The sequence below is a fragment of the Anguilla anguilla genome, chromosome 3 (assembly GCF_013347855.1).
Source record: "Anguilla anguilla isolate fAngAng1 chromosome 3, fAngAng1.pri, whole genome shotgun sequence".
NCBI classification, from domain to species: Eukaryota; Metazoa; Chordata; class Actinopteri; order Anguilliformes; family Anguillidae; genus Anguilla; species Anguilla anguilla.
In genome coordinates, this window is record NC_049203.1 from 22,477,606 (window position 1) to 22,494,061 (window position 16,456).

Consider the following 16,456-nt stretch of genomic DNA (forward strand, 5'->3'; position numbering starts at 1 on the left):
TGGCTAGTTGGATACAGTAGCCTATATCGATAGCTTGCTAGCTGGCTCTCTGGGTATCTGATTAGAAACGCTCTATCCATAACAACTTTTACTATTTATCGTAATGCCATATCGTAAAGTCATAACTGCATATGCTACGTATGGGTTCATACCACATATAAAACACTTAATCGTAATTACTGTAATTTGACATTACTAATTTTTAAGTGATGTCAAAGTATTCTGAGTGAGGTCATAATGCCAGTGATCAGAACAATTCCATTAATGCATTCAACATTTGACCCGCTGTAAAAAAAAAAAAAAAAAAAAAAAAGGTAAAGGGTAATCTCAATATTAGTAATCATATAATCAGTCTTGGCATGCTTTCTATTTAAAACCTTATTCCCAAACAGCCTGCTTCCCTGACTATTTCCAGTTTATATAATCCTGTGATAACAAATCTTTGGTACATTAGGTCTCATGTACAGATCTAAGGTCTTGTATTCCGTGGTACAAATATTAGATGAAATTATAACTAAATATGACGTATGCATTATACTTATAGTGTGGCATTAGCATTATTTGCGGAAAAAAAATGTTACTTTATCATGAACACACACACACACACACACACAACAAATGAACCTACAGAAGGCACAACACATTCCTGTCACCAGTAATCCCTTTTATTTTTCACAGGACATTTCAGTTGTTCTGAAAATCTTTGATTACAGCATTCAAATAAAAACCCACCACACTTACAAAATCTCTCTGTTTTATCTTGAAACAATTCCCAAGTTGTGCGCATTCAAGTCATTGTCCCCAAATTATACTCGTAAGCAAAACACAGATAGAGCTGAACAGGCAGAACAATCAAACAATCTTCTCCCAAACAACAAATATTTCTTGTACTGAGCATTCAAACCAATACACAGACTAATGTCAGGGCCCCTTTAAGGTGAGAGATAAGGGGGGGTGTAGTACACATATGGAGGGTGTGATTTTTTGTCAGATCTTGTGTTACTCCTCAGAGATGTGATTGCTCTCTGAGACAATCTTTCCATCCTTAGTCTCAATGGTTTTGATCAGGATGGTTTTCTTGGGGGTCTTATTAGGGGGAGGTTGGGTGGCTTTATGGGGTTCCTGACGTCGCTGGGATGGTGGCCGGTCGTCTGCATAAGCAAGGCAGGGTTTTGTTTTTAGAAATCTGAGCAAAAAATGAGACAAGTTTGTTTTAGCAGGCTGTCACTTCAGCACACCCGCCCCCCACAGCACATTTATGACATCATTCTAGAGAATGTGACATCAGCATTTATGACAGCCAACAGAGCATGAAGGAAGAGTGAAGTGTGATGACTGAGTATCAGCTCTGTTCATTGATTAAATCAGTATGTATTAAACCTGTATGCGTTAAATGTTAAGCCTGTATGAATAAAGCCAGTATGAACTAAAACCTGCATGAATTAAACCTGTATGTATCAAACCTGTATGAATTAACCTTGTATGCATTAAGCCTATACGTATTAAACCTGTGAACTAGTATGTATTAAACTTGCAAACCTTTATGTGTTAAGCCTGTTTGCATTAAACCTGTACATTACATTACATTATAGGCATTTAGCAGACGCTCTTATCCAGAGCGACTTACACAACTTTTTACATAGCACTTTACATTGTATCCATTTATACAGCTGGATATATACTGAAGCAACGCAGGTTAAGTACCTTGCTCAAGGGTACAACGGCAGTGTCCTTACCCGGGATTCGAACCTACGACCTTTCGGTTACGAGCGCAGTTCCTTACCCACTGTGCCACACTCCGTCCCTGTACGAATTAAACATGTATTAAACCTGTGTGTATTAAACCTATAACTCTGTTTAACAATGCCTGCTAAATGCCTAAATGTAAATGTGAATATTGAATGGGATGCTCAGGGAATCCATCGATAGGGGCTGCTCTGACCATCATGAGAATGAACTACTGGAATTGCTATACTGGCTTTATAGTACCTCTCAGAGAGGATCAGTGACTGAACTGTCATAAAATAAGCAATGTTCTTACCCAACTTGTTGTTAGGGTTACGCCGAGCTGGAGCTTTGTTCTGGTTGGCCAGTCTACACAAAGAAGAGAGAGAGTGTGTATTTCTGAGCTGAACCCCACACAGGCGCACTGTGTACATGTCCCCCTGCCCCTTACCTCATCTCCTCCCCTTCCAGAAGCTTCTTGTAGGTGGCAATCTCAATGTCCAAGGCCAGCTTGAGGTTCATGAGCTCGTGGTACTCGCGAACCTGAAGCGCCATGTCATGCTTGGCCTTCTTTAGTGCCTTCTCCAGTAGGCGGATTTGGACCAGGGCATCCTCCCGTGCCTGCTCTCCCTGGCGCTCGGTGTCCGTGATCGCTTTTTCCAGGTTCTCTTTCTGGAGTGAGTGACAGTGGAAAGGGAGGGGAGGGGGTGAAAATAGACAAAAAGGGTAAAGTAAGTGGTCAGACAAAAGGGGGAGGAGATGGGATGGGGGTGGGGGCGTGGGGGGGGGGGGGGGGGGGGGGGGTCAGGGGTAGGGTACCACTACTGTCTCTGTTGGAGTGCACACTGACTCACCTGTCTCTTCAGGGCATCGATCTCTGCGTTTAGCCTCTGAATGAGACGCTGTAACTCAGCGATTTCCCTCCTCACGTCCCGCAGATCCTGCTCATGTTTCCCTGCTTCCTGAGAAATGTCATTAATCTGGAACAGGAGGAAGAATGGCCTCAGCATACAGGACATTGTGCATTGTGAAATTTGTCAGTACATTTTGTATACACATTTTTATATGTCCTTGGTCATGCCACTGCATGGATATTTATAAAATGTGTTGAATTTGAGAGATTTGACTAGAAGAGTAGAGAAACATAAATTTCAGTGTTAGGCTGGAAACATACTTAAATTTTTCTTGCACTACATACACATGAAGTGGTTGCGTCCCAGGCGACATTGTTCACATACTTGTCTGCTTACTTTTTGTCTGACTGGAGGTTTAAAAGGTATATCCACTAGGGGGCAGATCAGGACTTCTGTTTAAATGATTCCACCATCCTTCCTGGCTTCCTAGCTTCTGTTATGCCTCAAGGCATAACAGGTATACTGCCCCCACAGTTTACACGGGTATTGCACCTTGCATATACATAGCGTTCATTTTTGAGGAAGTGTGCAAAGAACGCTCATTACATTCATTACATTCCATTCATTTGGCAGACGCTTTTATCCAAAGCGACGTACAAAAAAGTGCATTTTCATGATCGTAGACAACTGCTGAACACGGGTTCAGTAAGGTACAATTACTTATTTTGTACAGCTATTTCTAGCCGAGAACAATGAACACTATCCTGGTCTAACATCTGCAAAGCCAAACTAGGCAGAAGAATAAGCTACAGTATTAGGACAAATACAATTTACCAAGAAGTGCAGGGATGGGGCAACATGTAACAAGTGACAGGGAAAAAGGGTTTTTTTTTTTTTTTTTTTTTTTTTAATACAGCGTGGTGGTGGTTATTCTAGGTATAGTCTGAAGAGATGAGTCTTCAGGCCACGGCGGAAGATGAATAGTGAGGGGGAGGTTCGGAGAGGGACGGGGAGTTCGTTCCACCACTGGGGAGCTCTGAATGACTGCATGATATGCATGACCACAATCTCAAGTATGTTTCCAGCCTTAAGAGTGCAGAGCTGCGCTTCTGCTTAGCCTGCAGAGGCTCGTGTAGCTTACCCTCTTTTTCTGCCAGAGTTCAGCCTCCTCTCGGCCACGGGCTGCCATCGCCTCGTATTGGGCCTTGACCTCGTCGATGATCTCATTCATGTCCAGGGCCCGCACGTTGTCCACCTCCAGGATCACCGTGTCATTCTGCACCTGGGACTGTAACTCCTTGATTTCCTGATCAGAGAGAAAAAATAGCCAGTCAGGGAGGGAGGAGCATGTCCAGAAAAATAAAATCCCTGTAACCAAAAGTGAAGCTCTCATCAAACTGGAGATTCACCTCATCATAGCCACGCTTCAGAAAGTCCAGTTCACTCATCAGGTCCTCCAGCTCCAACTCTAGGTCCACCTTTTGCAGATACACGTCATCCACGTCCTGAAAGACCAGATTAAAAACATAGTTCCTTTTCTCAGAAAACACTAACTACAGACCTCCTATCTTCAGAAAACACAGACTGTTCACAGCACTATATTCTAGTACTAAGACTACATATCATATCCCTCAAATGTTGAGAAATTCCATGATATTTGGCAAGTTTGGCCCTGAAGGAGTCTCTAGCTTCAAAGCAAATTCCAATAAGTTATTTTAAGCATTTATTAACAGTCACACCATTCGGAATAAACAGTAGTGAATTGAAGGTTTGGAGTTCAAAACAACAAACTAAAGTATACACAGGAGATAGTTTGCTAGATTTATAGCCCATTGTTAAGGAAATGACAGTGTTTAGGAAAACAGCTAAAGGCTAGAGCTAAAGGGTTAATCATGTGTTTCTGCCATAGACACCTGGATTGCAGGTAAGAAAATGGCACTCAGTGAGTGCAACAGTGATTACAACCAGACTCAACAAAAAAGAAGTATTTCAGCTCTGTCAATAAATCTATCATGAGAGATACCCTAACACCCTCGTGAGGAACATCCATTCACTGAATGAACAGAGTGCTGAATTGATGGAAACCAATGTTTTGTTATTACTAGAATAAGAGATACAAACAATTCCAAGATATAAATGTACAGCAAGGAAATGACAGCAGATTCTCATACCTTCTTGGTGATAACAAAATCATTTTCTGCCTCAGTCTTTCCGTGCATTTCATCTTGATATCTGTCAAATGCAGATTTCAGCAGGTCAAAGGGCAAACAGTGGTGAGCTGAAGTGTGTTAAATCATAACTATTTTTTTAACAGGACTTTTTTGTAAGTGCTTAGTTATGTATTCCCCCACACTCACCCAGTTTGTGTACCTGTCTACATAAGATTTTCATTCACCTTTTCTTGTTGTGGTCCACCTCGTTCTGAGTCCTGCCCAGTTCTGACAGAAGCTTCTGCCGGTCCAGGGCCAGCCCGTCGATCTGGCGCTGCAAGTTGTTGCTCAGTTCATCCACAATCTCTTTGATGTTGCCCTTATAGGACTCCTGCTCCAGGAGAATCTTCAGACGGGTCTCCAGAACCTTGTTCTGCTCTTCCAGGCGACGGACCTAGAACCCAGGACCAGTAAGAAGTCAAGGTCACTCTGGTGGAAAAGGAGCACTGAGGAAAAATAGCCATGCTGTTCCTACTGACAGACTCCGCAGCAAAGCAAACAAAACAATAGAATAAGACCAGTGGGTGAACTGAATTTCAATAAAACATCTCAATCTCAAGAATCTCACTAGTAAAACCTGGATTTAACAAACCCTAATTTGATTTACAATTAAATGCAGTTGTTTTATTTGGTAAACATGTTTTACTTTGTAAACATGATTTTGCAATGATCAAAAGTAACTCACCAGACTATGTTCGTGAATTAAAAAACATACCACCCTACAACACCAAGTAAACTGGGCCCAGAGAAATAACTAGATTGTTATTTCTCTCATCCACCACAAATGAGTCCATAGAAGCACTATTTATAGCCACTGGACAAACAATCATGAGGCTAATTACAACAAATATCTCAGTTAATCATTTAATTACCACTTGATCGGGCCCAAGAGAACAGTACGATATTTTATTATATTTATAATGCCCGAACTTCATCTGCCATTGACAATGCAGAGCGCTCAGTATGTACACATATGAACATGCAGAACCAAAAGATGGTTATGGATGGCCGTGGTATAATATAGGAAAGTGATCCTGGGGATGTTGCTCACACTCCTACTTCTGGTTTTGGAGAAATTATAATCACGGACATTTTCTTTCAGAACCTTTAAGCAAATTTGCCTCCGCGTCGTGCTCACTGAAAGTCCAATACAAATATATCAATTTCGTGCCATCATGGATTAAAATCTATCCTTCTAAAAAAAAATTTTTGATCCAGTAGGAGTCGCTCTTGGTCAATATAAAGCGTTTATGCCCGCGCGCAACTGTGACCGACAGGTGCGTCTTGTCTGTAAACTGACTATAAAGCTGAGTTATTTGTCTAGCAAGGTTACCAGACTCATATTGAAACAAAGGCTTGTATTAAATTCTTACTGGTCCCTTTGCCTAATAGCCATTTAGTAGGCCTTGTCTATACAGCCACTGAGCAAATACTTCAGAATAATAAATACAAGCTACTTACATTAAATTTCTTTACTCAACTTGGTTTACACCGAGTTCAAGTCAGTCTGTTAGCTTCAAAATCATCTAGTGGCAACTTCAAGAGCAGACACTTCACATACTATGCGAATGGATACATTCATACATTTCCAATCCATAATTCAGGAATTGTTTTCCGCGCTTTCTGGCGTTCACCTCTCACATGTGTCTTTAATTATAGGCTTTCATAATAGCCTGACGAATATCTTAAAATAATTTTGATTCAGTGGACGATGTTGGAAATCAAAGGACTGTTAAGAGAGTCGCAGACCAAGATTCTTTTTCAGTAGTTTTACGATGCTTGGACAATGCATGCTTTTTTAAAATTTTTTTGGAAAACATGTAACCAGATTACAATCACTTCACTACTGACACTTCAGTAAGAAAGGAAGCAGAGCGCCGCCGTTCTGTTATCCAGAATATGATTTGGCAGAATATATAGCCTACCTACTCTGGTAATGCTATCTGGATAGACGACTATAATGATCTAAAATAAATCCTCTGAACAAATGAAGTCAATAAATAAAATCGAACAATAAGTAATAATAATTACCATTAGTAAAATGTATTGTATAAGTAGTATGGTTAGTAACAGTGGAGCTGTATGGCAATGCAATATATGTTTTGTCTAATTGAATATAAACCTAACAATTGGCAATGATCAGCGAACTATCAGATTTTTTTTTCGTTGACAGAAGAATACAGAAGAATAACACTGCATAATGCACTGCCCATATGCATGCGTAAACTTTGAAAATCAAGGGGACACTGACCTTCTCGATGAAATCAACAAATTTGTCGTTCAGCCCAACAATCTGGTCTTTCTCATGGGACTTGTTCTGATGGTCGCGTGGGTCAACCTCGTTGCGGGAGTTATTCTTCAGAAGAGTAGGGTTCGTCTTTAAACCGCTGCGAGGAGTGCTTGGTTTAGTACTAGCCATCTTGTTAAAAAAGCTTGATGTTCTTGGTAAAATGATGCACAAGTAAGACACCTAAGCCCCACGACGACACAGTGTCAACGCTGTAGGGCTATATAAAGCGCTGCGGGGACCTCCTCTCATGAATTATTCAGTCTCTGAGTTCCGCGGCCTACCCCTTGCTAAACTGGATTTTTTTTTGTAGCCCACTAAAAATTTCTCACAAGACTAAATATGCGATAACTACCATCTACCGTAGAATTTGCGTACCAATTGCAGGTATAGCCTACTTGTGTCCAACCTCCAACCTCATATGAAATACACTGAAATTCATGAGCTCATACGTATGTACAATTAGGATTACGAGGTCAGAAATGCCCCCTGCATCTGGTGCTTGATGAAATAGCTTTTAAGACAAAATCATCCCTACTGCTTTGTTTATTCGTGTCAGTGTGGCTTCTATGCAATAAAATAAATATATTATTAACAGAAATCAATATTCGAAAATCAATGATAGGATAAAATCACTAAAGAAAAAAAAATAGAAAAAACCTTACGACCAGAAAATAAACCAAATCTATAATAAAACATTTAAATACAATATTAATTAACATCTCACATTTTCACTTTTTCTTGGACACAGAACTGAAGTAGAAAAATAAGAGTGTTACTCTAAATTGTAACATCAGTTTTCATTAGAGCAATTTAAAAAAAAAAAAAACCAGCTCAAGAAGTTGAACATGAAAGCAATCTTAACCCTGGAGGGCAGAGGCGTTTCCTCATTCCATAGCTCATTCTTCTGAATGTCGGGCGACGTGGTAATACTGCAAACAGCAGTATAAATAGGGCTCTTCAACTCCGTCATCACACACCTGCGCACCTACTCACTCTAGTTGCGGTACTTCTCTCTCGGTGAAGACACCTAAATTTCACTCATCATGTCTAAAACGGCTCCCCGCAACTTCTCCAGCGCGAGCGCCTCGGCCCCCAAGTCCCAAAGGGGGCCACGCTCCAGCGCAGGGAGCATGTTTGGGGGAGCTGGTGGGACAGGCGCGCGCGCCTCTGTGTCCACTCTTCAAGGTCTTGAGAACGCGCTGCGCCCGAACAATCAGCCGAACAACAACACTTCGGCTGCCCCTGCGGCAGGCGGCAAAGAAACCATGAAGGGCTTGAACGAGCGTCTGGACAAGTATCTGTCCAGAGTACGAATGCTGGAGAATTCCAACAAAGATCTGGAAGACCAAATTAAAGCGATCTTGTTGAAGAGAGGAATCACAAATGAACGAGACTGGGACGCTATCGAGACGCCGCTGGAAGATCTCAGGAAACAGGTTAACAAATATAATACGTCACTTATCATTCTGTTGAATATACTGCTACTTTATTTTTTCCCTGTAATGGATTAGCCTATAAATAAATCAGGAAACGCCAAGTTGTAGTTACTACTTAAAATGATACAGTTTATGTAGGCTACAGTTAAAATGCAACATTTCTGTGGAATGTGAATTTTAGCACGTCTAATATGAATTGTGAAACATTAATAATTTATTTATCTTTAACTATCCACTGTGTAATGTGTTAATAATTATCCGTTTCCTGATATCAGGAACAGTAATTCAACAGTATTCTTTTGCAGATTCGAGATATGACTATGGAAAATGCCCGTCTCCTGTTGCGGATTGACAACTCTAGACTGGCCTCCGACGACTTCAAAGTCAAGTGAGACATTTGAGCTTCGGTTAATTTATTGCAGCATTAAACTAAAAAAAGAAAAGAAAAAAAAAAAAAACGATGAGCGCACCGCTTTCACAAAGTATCGCTGAGATTTTGTTGAAAACCCGTTTTCATCATACTTACTGACTGATTTGTGTAAATGATTAGATCAAAGTATTGGCCACTCCCGGCGAATTAATGTCATCATTCCGTTTGGAATCTGATAGGTTATTTTTGTCTTAATTTGATTAAATACTATAGTTAAATTTTGCCCTGCGAACGGCGACGTTATTACAAACGCAAAATATGTGCAGCTAAGTGGAGCTCCTCCTGCAGGGCTGATACTGAGCAGGCCACGCGGCTGGGTGTTGAGAAGGACGTCGCTGGCCTGCGCAAGATCATCGATGACTCGAACATTAACCGTCTGCAGGTGGAGAGCCAGATCGAGTCTATAAGAGAGGAGATAGCATATCTGAAAAAGAGCCACGAGGAGGTAGCACACAACATCACATCCCCTCTGTACCTCTCCACTCAAAATAATGCAGAAAATATTGCTGATTTACTCTGATGCTGTGCCCGCCCTTGCAGGAAGTTGCTGACCTGCGCGACCAGATCAAGGATTCCAAAGTCACGGTGCAGATGGATTCCCGCAAGGGAAATGATCTGAGCGACATCATCGCCAAGATCCGCCAGCAGTACGAGAAAGTGGCAGAGAAGAACCGCGAGGAGACAGAAGCCTGGTATCAGGGCAAGGTGAAGTGGGCTGAACTGTGCCACAGTGATGGCATCACAATATGTCATGACTTCCTGCTTGGACTGCTAGAGTTCCCCCAGAGAGTCCCTCGTCTGATTACATTTTTTTCAGTGAGAGGAAATAAAGCGAGATAGTGAATAATATTTCTCTGTCACTCTCATTTACAGTTTGACAACATGAAGGCTGGGGTCATTGAGAACACGGAGATCATACAGAAGGAGCGGAATCTGCTGAACGAACTGCGGAGGCAGAGGCAGTCCCTGGAGATTGACGTGCAGGCCCTTTACACCATGGTGACTCCCCTGCCCCACTCTTTAGGCTACGGATGTGCTACGGATAAACATAGTTACGCACATCGGTGTGCAGCCCATCTGTTTATGTGGCTACTCATAGGGGGGCACCTTTGACGTCTCTGTCTGTCTCTGCAGATTCAGTCCCTGGAGAAGACCTTGAATGAGACGGAGAACCGCAACGGGCTGTTGATGAGCCAGCTGAACGAGCGGATCCTGAGGCTGGAGGGGGAGCTGGGCCAGGTCCGGGCCCAGATGGAGCGGCAGGCTGCCGACTACCAGGCGCTGCTCAATGTGAAGATGAAGCTGGAGGCAGAGATCGCCAAATACAGGCACCTGCTGGAGGGCCTCCCTGATGACGACAGGTGAGGCCTGGGCGGACAGGTGGATGAGGGATGCGGCTTTTGACCCTGTGACCTTGAGAGCGCTCCCATTCACAGATACACATATATGCACCCCCATATTTACATACATATATCTGCACGGTGCGCCCCCATGCACTCATACTTATGCACCCCTCCACGCACATACGTATACATGCATGCACCCCGGCACAGACGTTCACACATATATGCGTGCATGCACGCACATACAAGTGCATATGCTGTACATAATTAAGCACTTATTCTTACGCACACTGCTGAGAGTAATCTCACCCCTCCTCTCACTCTTGTTCCCAGTCCTGTGATAAAGAATGGAAAGTGAGTGGTTCCGACAGCAGCCAGGAGGTGGAGCCCCTGAGCAAAGCAGTAGGAAGAGCAAGGAGGCAGAGAATATTCAGCAAAGGAAGAAGGCACTGGAGTGACCCACACCTGTCCTGGATGCTCAACAATCACCTTTACCCAATGCCCGTGCATATGCTATGCGGGCCTCTTATACAGAATGTGAACCCATCTGTTCTTTTATGATCAATAAATAAGTGCTTTCCCATCTAACTTCTTGTGTTGTCTCATCATTTTCATCACTGAATCACCATAGGTTTCTAAAATGTTTTCTTTCTCCCAGAAAACAGCCCCATTCTCTGAGCATGCATTCTTTGTCTGTAACCCCTAGGGGTGTGACTACCATTGGGAACACCAAGATCATATCCTCTGTATTTATCTTCATGTCCATTTCCAAAGCCTATCATTAATGTCATTATTTAGTGTGAACATCAGTTGCAATTATTTTAGGAAGGGATTGAATGGCCTTTCATATTTTCTCAAAGCCTTATTTAGTGGCATATGTACAGCATTTAGACCCTAAAATGCACCCTCAATCACTAGATCACTAAAATGAATGGAAAAAAAGACCATACCCCAGCCTAACCTTGCACCCCCACCACACTTCACCCCACCACAGCCGAGTCTCTTGACCTCAGTACTTTGTAGGTCATGGTTACGCCCCTGGTAACCATGAAAGCACAAGTTGGCTCATGCATAAAATGAATATGATTCATCCCACAGCTGCCCAGGGGTCAGCCATACACCTGGTGCCAGTAAAGCAGGCACAAATAGGGGTGCAACTGACAAAACTTCAAAAATAAATAGATAAAAATAAACAAGCATCTACAATAAATGACCATTCAAAACCTCACACACAGCTAAAAGCAAGTTTATTAATATACATCATGTAGGTCAATTGTACAATTCAAAGCTAGGCTTAGATCCTCCCTGTCAATTCTGTATCTTCACTCTTTATAAAATGGATAGGCAATAAGATGGGGATACACAACATCAGTAACTGGAGCTACATCAGCATGCCGATTCTTAGCCTTATTTTGGGTCATGCACCCCTTTACACCCTTATGACCCCCCTCCCCAGAAGAATGCACTGCTATCAACCAGGTGGAGTGGTGTGGGTGGGTGGGGGGGGGGGGGGGGGGGGCTATTTCATACGTGGCATGTACTGTATAATATATTCCCTTTTCACCTCTCTTCCTATTCTAAGTAACAGACAGGAAGTACATAATTTGGCAAGCCTGATATGTGAACTGTGGAGGCTGACATCACATGCTTCTGAGAGCGCATGCTTGTGTGTGCTCACCAGGCTGTGACAAGCCTTGCAGTGTGAGCCTGATTGGGCATTCCAAACTGAGGAGAAAAGGGGAAAAACATTTAAAAAAAAAACGAAATTTCAATCAAATAAGAATGAAAGTGAAACTGAATATATACCCAAATGTAGGGTATCATGAACAGGTTTTGGAGCACATTTTAGAACCAAGTACTTCAGTAAATATGAGCAAACAGAGACAAGTGGGTCCACTGGCTGTAGGTAATGAATCTCTGATGACTGGGACCAGCCAAGGAAGACAAATAAAATTTCCCACCGCCTACTTCAAACAATATACTACCTGTAAAACTGCAGGCAGAGTATTTATTAACCAGAATGTAGTTGTCATGGTCCTGTGTTCCTGTCTGTGTTTCCCTTGTTGGGCCGCCAGATGGCGGCACTTCTGTTTTGTGTCCTGCTCCCCTCCTGTTAATTGTATGATTGTTTCAATTGTCTCGTTATCCCATCATGGTTCCCACCTGTGTCTTGTTATCCCCTCCTTCTGGTTTGATTGTTTTTTGAGTTCACCTGTGTCTTGTTACCCCTTGTCTATTTAAGTTCTCTGTTCCCTTGACTCGGGTGCTGGTTCCTTGCGTGTGTTCTGCCTTGTGTTTGTTACCTGACATACATGTACCTGCCTGCTTGTGTTTGTTTCCCGACTGTATGTACCTGCTTGTTCCCTTGTGCTCTGCCTTCCCGTGTTCTGCCCCGCCTGTGTTTTTGAGTTCTTGTTGTTTTCTGTTTCGTTAGATTATTTTTTGAGTTTGTGTTTCACCTGCCTGTATTTTGTTCCTGACTTGTGTTTTTGTCCTTCCCTTGTGCTCTGCCTTCCCCTGTTCTGCCCTGTCTGTGTTTTTGAGTTCCTGTTTTCTGTTTCATTAGATTATTTTTTGAGTTTGTGTTTTAGCCCATTGTGGCCTTGTCTGTTCCTTGTTTGTTCACCTTGTGTTAGTAAAGTCTTTGTTAATTTTCCCTTTTGAGTTTGTGTTTTTTTCCCTCTGCGTTTGGGTCCCCCCTACCCGGACCGTCACAGAAGGAACCAGCCAGTGTGGGACCCAGCAGAGGTGTTTTTTTTTTTTTTTTTTTTTTTTTTTTTTTTTTTTTTGTTTGTGTTTGTTTATCATGCCACCGGGGTGGTGGAGTGACCCGGAGGACTCGCCACCCAGCGACTGGGAGTCCCTCGCCCTTGAGCTTCCCAGTGCCCGGGGTGGGCGGTCACGGAGGCGCCGTGGTCGGGCTGCCTCCCGGTCGGCCAGACCTCCAGCTGCCCAGCCAGCGGTTCCCGGCCCTGCGTCATTCGAAGGGACTCGACTGGCGATCTTTCCAGGGCCCGGCCCGCGGGGGTCCCGCCGGTCCCGTCCAGCTGCCCAGCCTGGTTCCCTACGGCTGTGGTCTGTGCTCCTGTCCCCTGCCCAGCCCAGTCGGCAGGGCCCTCGGCCTGCTCTGCCTCAAGTCCCGGAGCGGCCTTCACGGCCTGCTCTGCCTCAAGTCCCGGAGCGGCCTTCACGGCCTGCTCTGCCTCAAGTCCCGGAGCGGCCTTCACGGCCTGCTCTGCCTCAAGTCCCGGAGCGGCCTTCACGGCCTGCTCTGCCTCAAGTCCCGGAGCGGCCTTCACGGCCTGCTCTGTCTCAAGTCCCGGAGCGGCCTTCACGGCCTGCTCTGCCTCAAGCCCCGGAGCGGCCTTCACGGCCTGCTCTGCCTCAAGCCCCGGAGCGGCCTTCACGGCCTGCTCCGCCTCAAGCCCCGGAGCGGCCTTCACGGCCTGCTCCGCCTCAAGTCCCGGAGCGGCCTTCACGGCCTGCTCTGCCTCAAGTCCCGGAGCGGCCTTCACGGCCTGCTCTGCCTCAAGTCCCGGAGCGGCCTTCACGGCCTGCTCTGCCTCAAGTCCCGGAGCGGCCTTCACGGCCTGCTCTGCCTCAAGTCCCGGAGCGGCCTTCACGGCCTGCTCTGCCTCAAGTCCCGGAGCGGCCCCCAGAGCCACCTGGAGCCCCGGAGAGGCTCCCAGATCCGCCTCGAGCCCCGGAGAGGCTCCCAGATTCGCCTCGAGCCCCGGAGAGGCTCCCAGATCCGCCTCGAGCCCCGGAGAGGCTCCCAGATCCGCCTCGAGCCCCGGAGAGGCTCCCAGATCCGCCTCGAGCCCCGGAGAGGCTCCCAGAGCCGCCTCGAGCCCCGGAGAGGCCCCCAGAGCCGCCTCGAGCCCCGGAGAGGCCCCCAGAGCCGCCTCGAGCCCCGGAGAGGCCCCCAGAGCCGCCTCCAGCCCCGGAGAGGCCCCCAGAGCCGCCTCCAGCCCCGGAGGTCCCGCCTGCTCTGACCCTTCCGCGGAGGCCGCCTGCTACACCCAAGTTTCGGGCTTTACTTGTGCCTCGAGCCCCGGGGGGGCCTCCGGAGCCGCCTCAAGCCCCAGGGGGGCCTCCGCAGCTGCCTCGAGTCCCGGGGGGGCCTCCGGAACCGTCCAGAGCTCCGGAGAGGCTTCCGGAGCCGTCCAGAGCTCCGGAGAGGCTTCCAGAGCCGTCCAGAGCCCCGGAGAGGACAACGGTCCCTTCTGTTGTCCCGCAGGGGCCGCCGCAGACTGCTCTGGCCGCCCCGCAGGCTAAGCCACCTGCCTTGCCCCCTAGCGTTCGTGCTCCCCCTAGTGTTCTCGCGCCCCCCAGTGTCCGTTCTTCCCCTAGTGTTCTTGCTCTCCCTAGTGTCCACACCTTGCCCCCTGGCGTTCGTGCTCCCCCTGGCGTTCGTGCTCCCCCTAGTGTTCTCGCGCCCCCCAGTGTCCGTTCTTTCCCTAGTGTTCTCGCTCCCCCTAGTGTCCACACCTTGCCCCCTGGCGTTCGTGCTCCCCCTGGCGTTCGTGCTCCCCCTGGCGTTCGTGCTCCCCCTGGCGTTCGTGCTCCCCCTGGCGTTCGTGCTTCCCCTAGTGTTCTCACGCCCCCCAGTGTCCGTTTTCCCTCTAGTGTTCCCCCGTCCTCCAGGGTTCGTCCTTCCCCTGGTGTCGTCGCTCCCCCGAGTGGTCGTCACTCCCCCGGTGTCCGTGCTCCCCCCAGTGGTCGTCCCTCCCCCGGTCTCGTCGCTCCCCCCAGTGGTCGTCCCTCCCCCGGTCTCGTCGCTCCCCCTGGTGTCCATTCTCCCTTTGGTGTCTGTCCTCCCAACCGTGTGTCCGTGTGTTCCCCGGCCCCCCTGTCTAATTGTCTGCCCGCCTGTTTGTCTGTTAGTCTACCCGTATGTGTGTCAGCCAGTTTGTTGGCCTGTTTGTCTGCCCCCCAGGCCGTCAGCCCATCGGCCAACGTGTTTGCCCGCCTGTCTGCCTGTCTGTCTGTGTGCCAGTCCGCGTGTGTTTTGTCTTGTTTGCCTGTGTGTCAGGCCCTATGTCAGTTGTTGGGTTCCCCCCTCGCCTTCCCTGTCTGCCTGTCCCTTTGTGTGTCCATCGGTGTCGCCGTGTGCCTCCCCGCCTGCTTGTCCCTGTGTCTGTCTTTTTAGGTCTCCCTATTGTGCCAGTATCTGGCAGTCTGTTTCCCCCTCAGTCTTGTCCAACCCAGTCCAGTGTTGTCGTGCCCCGTCTCGTTGCTGTCCTGTGTCCACCTCGCCCCAGTCCAGTCCTGTATGTCTGCCTTGCCCCTGTCCAAGTCCCCCCTGGTTTCCTGAGTTCCCCCTGGTTTCCTGAGTCCCCCTGTCGCCTGAGTACGGGCCCTGATTTTCCCCCGAGTCGCCCGATGTGCGGGCCCTGAGTTTCCCCCGAGTCGCCCGATGTGCGGGCCCTGAGTTTCCCCCGAGTCGCCCGATGTGCGGGCCCTGAGTTTCCCCCGAGTCGCCCGATGTGCGGGCCCTGAGTTTCCCCCGAGTCGCCCGATGTGCGGGCCCTGAGTTTCCCCCGTGTCGCCCGAGTGCGGGTCAGCCCTGAATTTCCCCGTGTCGCCCGATGTGCGGGCCCTGAGTCTCCCCCGTGTCGCCCGATGTGCGGGCCCTGAGTCTCCCCCGTGTCGCCCGATGTGCGGGCCCTGAGTCTCCCCCGTGTCGCCCGATGTGCGGGCCCTGAGTCTCCCCCGTGTCGCCCGATGTGCGGGCCCTGAGTTTCCCCCGTGTCGCCCGATGTGCGGACCCTGAATTTCCCCGTGTCGCCCGGGTTCTGCCCAGCCCTGAGTCTCCCCGTGTTGCCCGGGTCCTGCCCAGTCCCGAGTCCTGCTCCCCCGTCTGAGTCCAGTCCCGAGTCCTGCGTCCCGTTCTAGTCCTGAGTCCCGTCCTGTTCCTGTCCAGTCCTGTTTCTGCCCTGAGTCCTGTGTCCAGTCCTGTTCCTGTCGAGTCCTGTTTCCAGCCCCGAGTCCCTCTCCAGCCCCGAGTCCCTCTCCAGCCCCGAGATCCCTTCCTGTCCACTCCAGCCCCGAGTCTTGTCTTGTTCCGTTCCTGTCCAGTCCAGCCCCGAGTCTTGTCTTGTTCCGTTCCTGTCCAGTCCAGCCCCGAGTCTTGTCTTGTTCCGTTCCTGTCCAGTCCAGCCCCGA

At 47.6% G+C, this 16,456-nt stretch overlaps 2 protein-coding genes across 3 annotated transcripts; one reads left to right on the forward strand and one right to left on the reverse strand.

Moving 5' to 3' along the window:
• Positions 1–639: 639 nt before the first annotated feature.
• Positions 640–7,263, reverse strand: LOC118223761 (intermediate filament protein ON3-like). 2 transcript variants are annotated; one of them, XM_035410727.1, is made up of 9 exons: positions 7,041–7,263; positions 4,975–5,183; positions 4,751–4,811; positions 3,989–4,084; positions 3,721–3,885; positions 2,580–2,705; positions 2,177–2,397; positions 2,042–2,094; positions 640–1,151 (listed from the first exon to the last, which is right to left on the reverse strand). In XM_035410727.1, the coding sequence occupies exons 1-9, from the start codon at positions 7,206–7,208 to the stop codon at positions 1,000–1,002; spliced, it is 1,251 nt and encodes a 416-aa protein (XP_035266618.1). In that variant the 5' UTR covers positions 7,209–7,263; the 3' UTR covers positions 640–999. The 2 variants fall into 2 exon arrangements, with proteins under 2 accessions (XP_035266618.1, XP_035266619.1); XM_035410728.1 differs by having other exon boundaries at positions 1,041–1,186.
• A 745-nt stretch (positions 7,264–8,008) lies between these two features.
• Positions 8,009–10,852, forward strand: LOC118223994 (keratin, type I cytoskeletal 18-like). Its single transcript, XM_035411134.1, has 7 exons — positions 8,009–8,515; positions 8,821–8,903; positions 9,234–9,390; positions 9,486–9,650; positions 9,819–9,944; positions 10,080–10,306; positions 10,622–10,852. The coding sequence occupies exons 1-7, from the start codon at positions 8,123–8,125 to the stop codon at positions 10,644–10,646; spliced, it is 1,176 nt and encodes a 391-aa protein (XP_035267025.1). The 5' UTR covers positions 8,009–8,122; the 3' UTR covers positions 10,647–10,852.
• The last annotated feature ends 5,604 nt before the right edge of the window (positions 10,853–16,456 follow it).

Bases quoted from the DNA above. Each gene is read 5' to 3' on its own strand.
- LOC118223761 (XM_035410727.1), bottom strand. From the start codon at position 7,208: ATGGCTAGTACTAAACCAAGCACTCCTCGCAGCGGTTTAAAGACGAAC. The intron at 3,886-3,988 runs GTGAATCTCCAG...CTCTCTGATCAG, and splicing joins TGAAGCGTGGCTATGATGAG to GAAATCAAGGAGTTACAGTC. The intron at 1,152-2,041 runs GTAAGAACATTG...TTGCTTATGCAG, and splicing joins TAACCCTAACAACAAGTTGG to ACGACCGGCCACCATCCCAG.
- LOC118223994 (XM_035411134.1), top strand. From the start codon at position 8,123: ATGTCTAAAACGGCTCCCCGCAACTTCTCCAGCGCGAGCGCCTCGGCC. The intron at 9,651-9,818 runs GTGAAGTGGGCT...TCTCATTTACAG, and splicing joins AAGCCTGGTATCAGGGCAAG to TTTGACAACATGAAGGCTGG. The intron at 10,307-10,621 runs GTGAGGCCTGGG...TCTTGTTCCCAG, and splicing joins GGCCTCCCTGATGACGACAG to TCCTGTGATAAAGAATGGAA.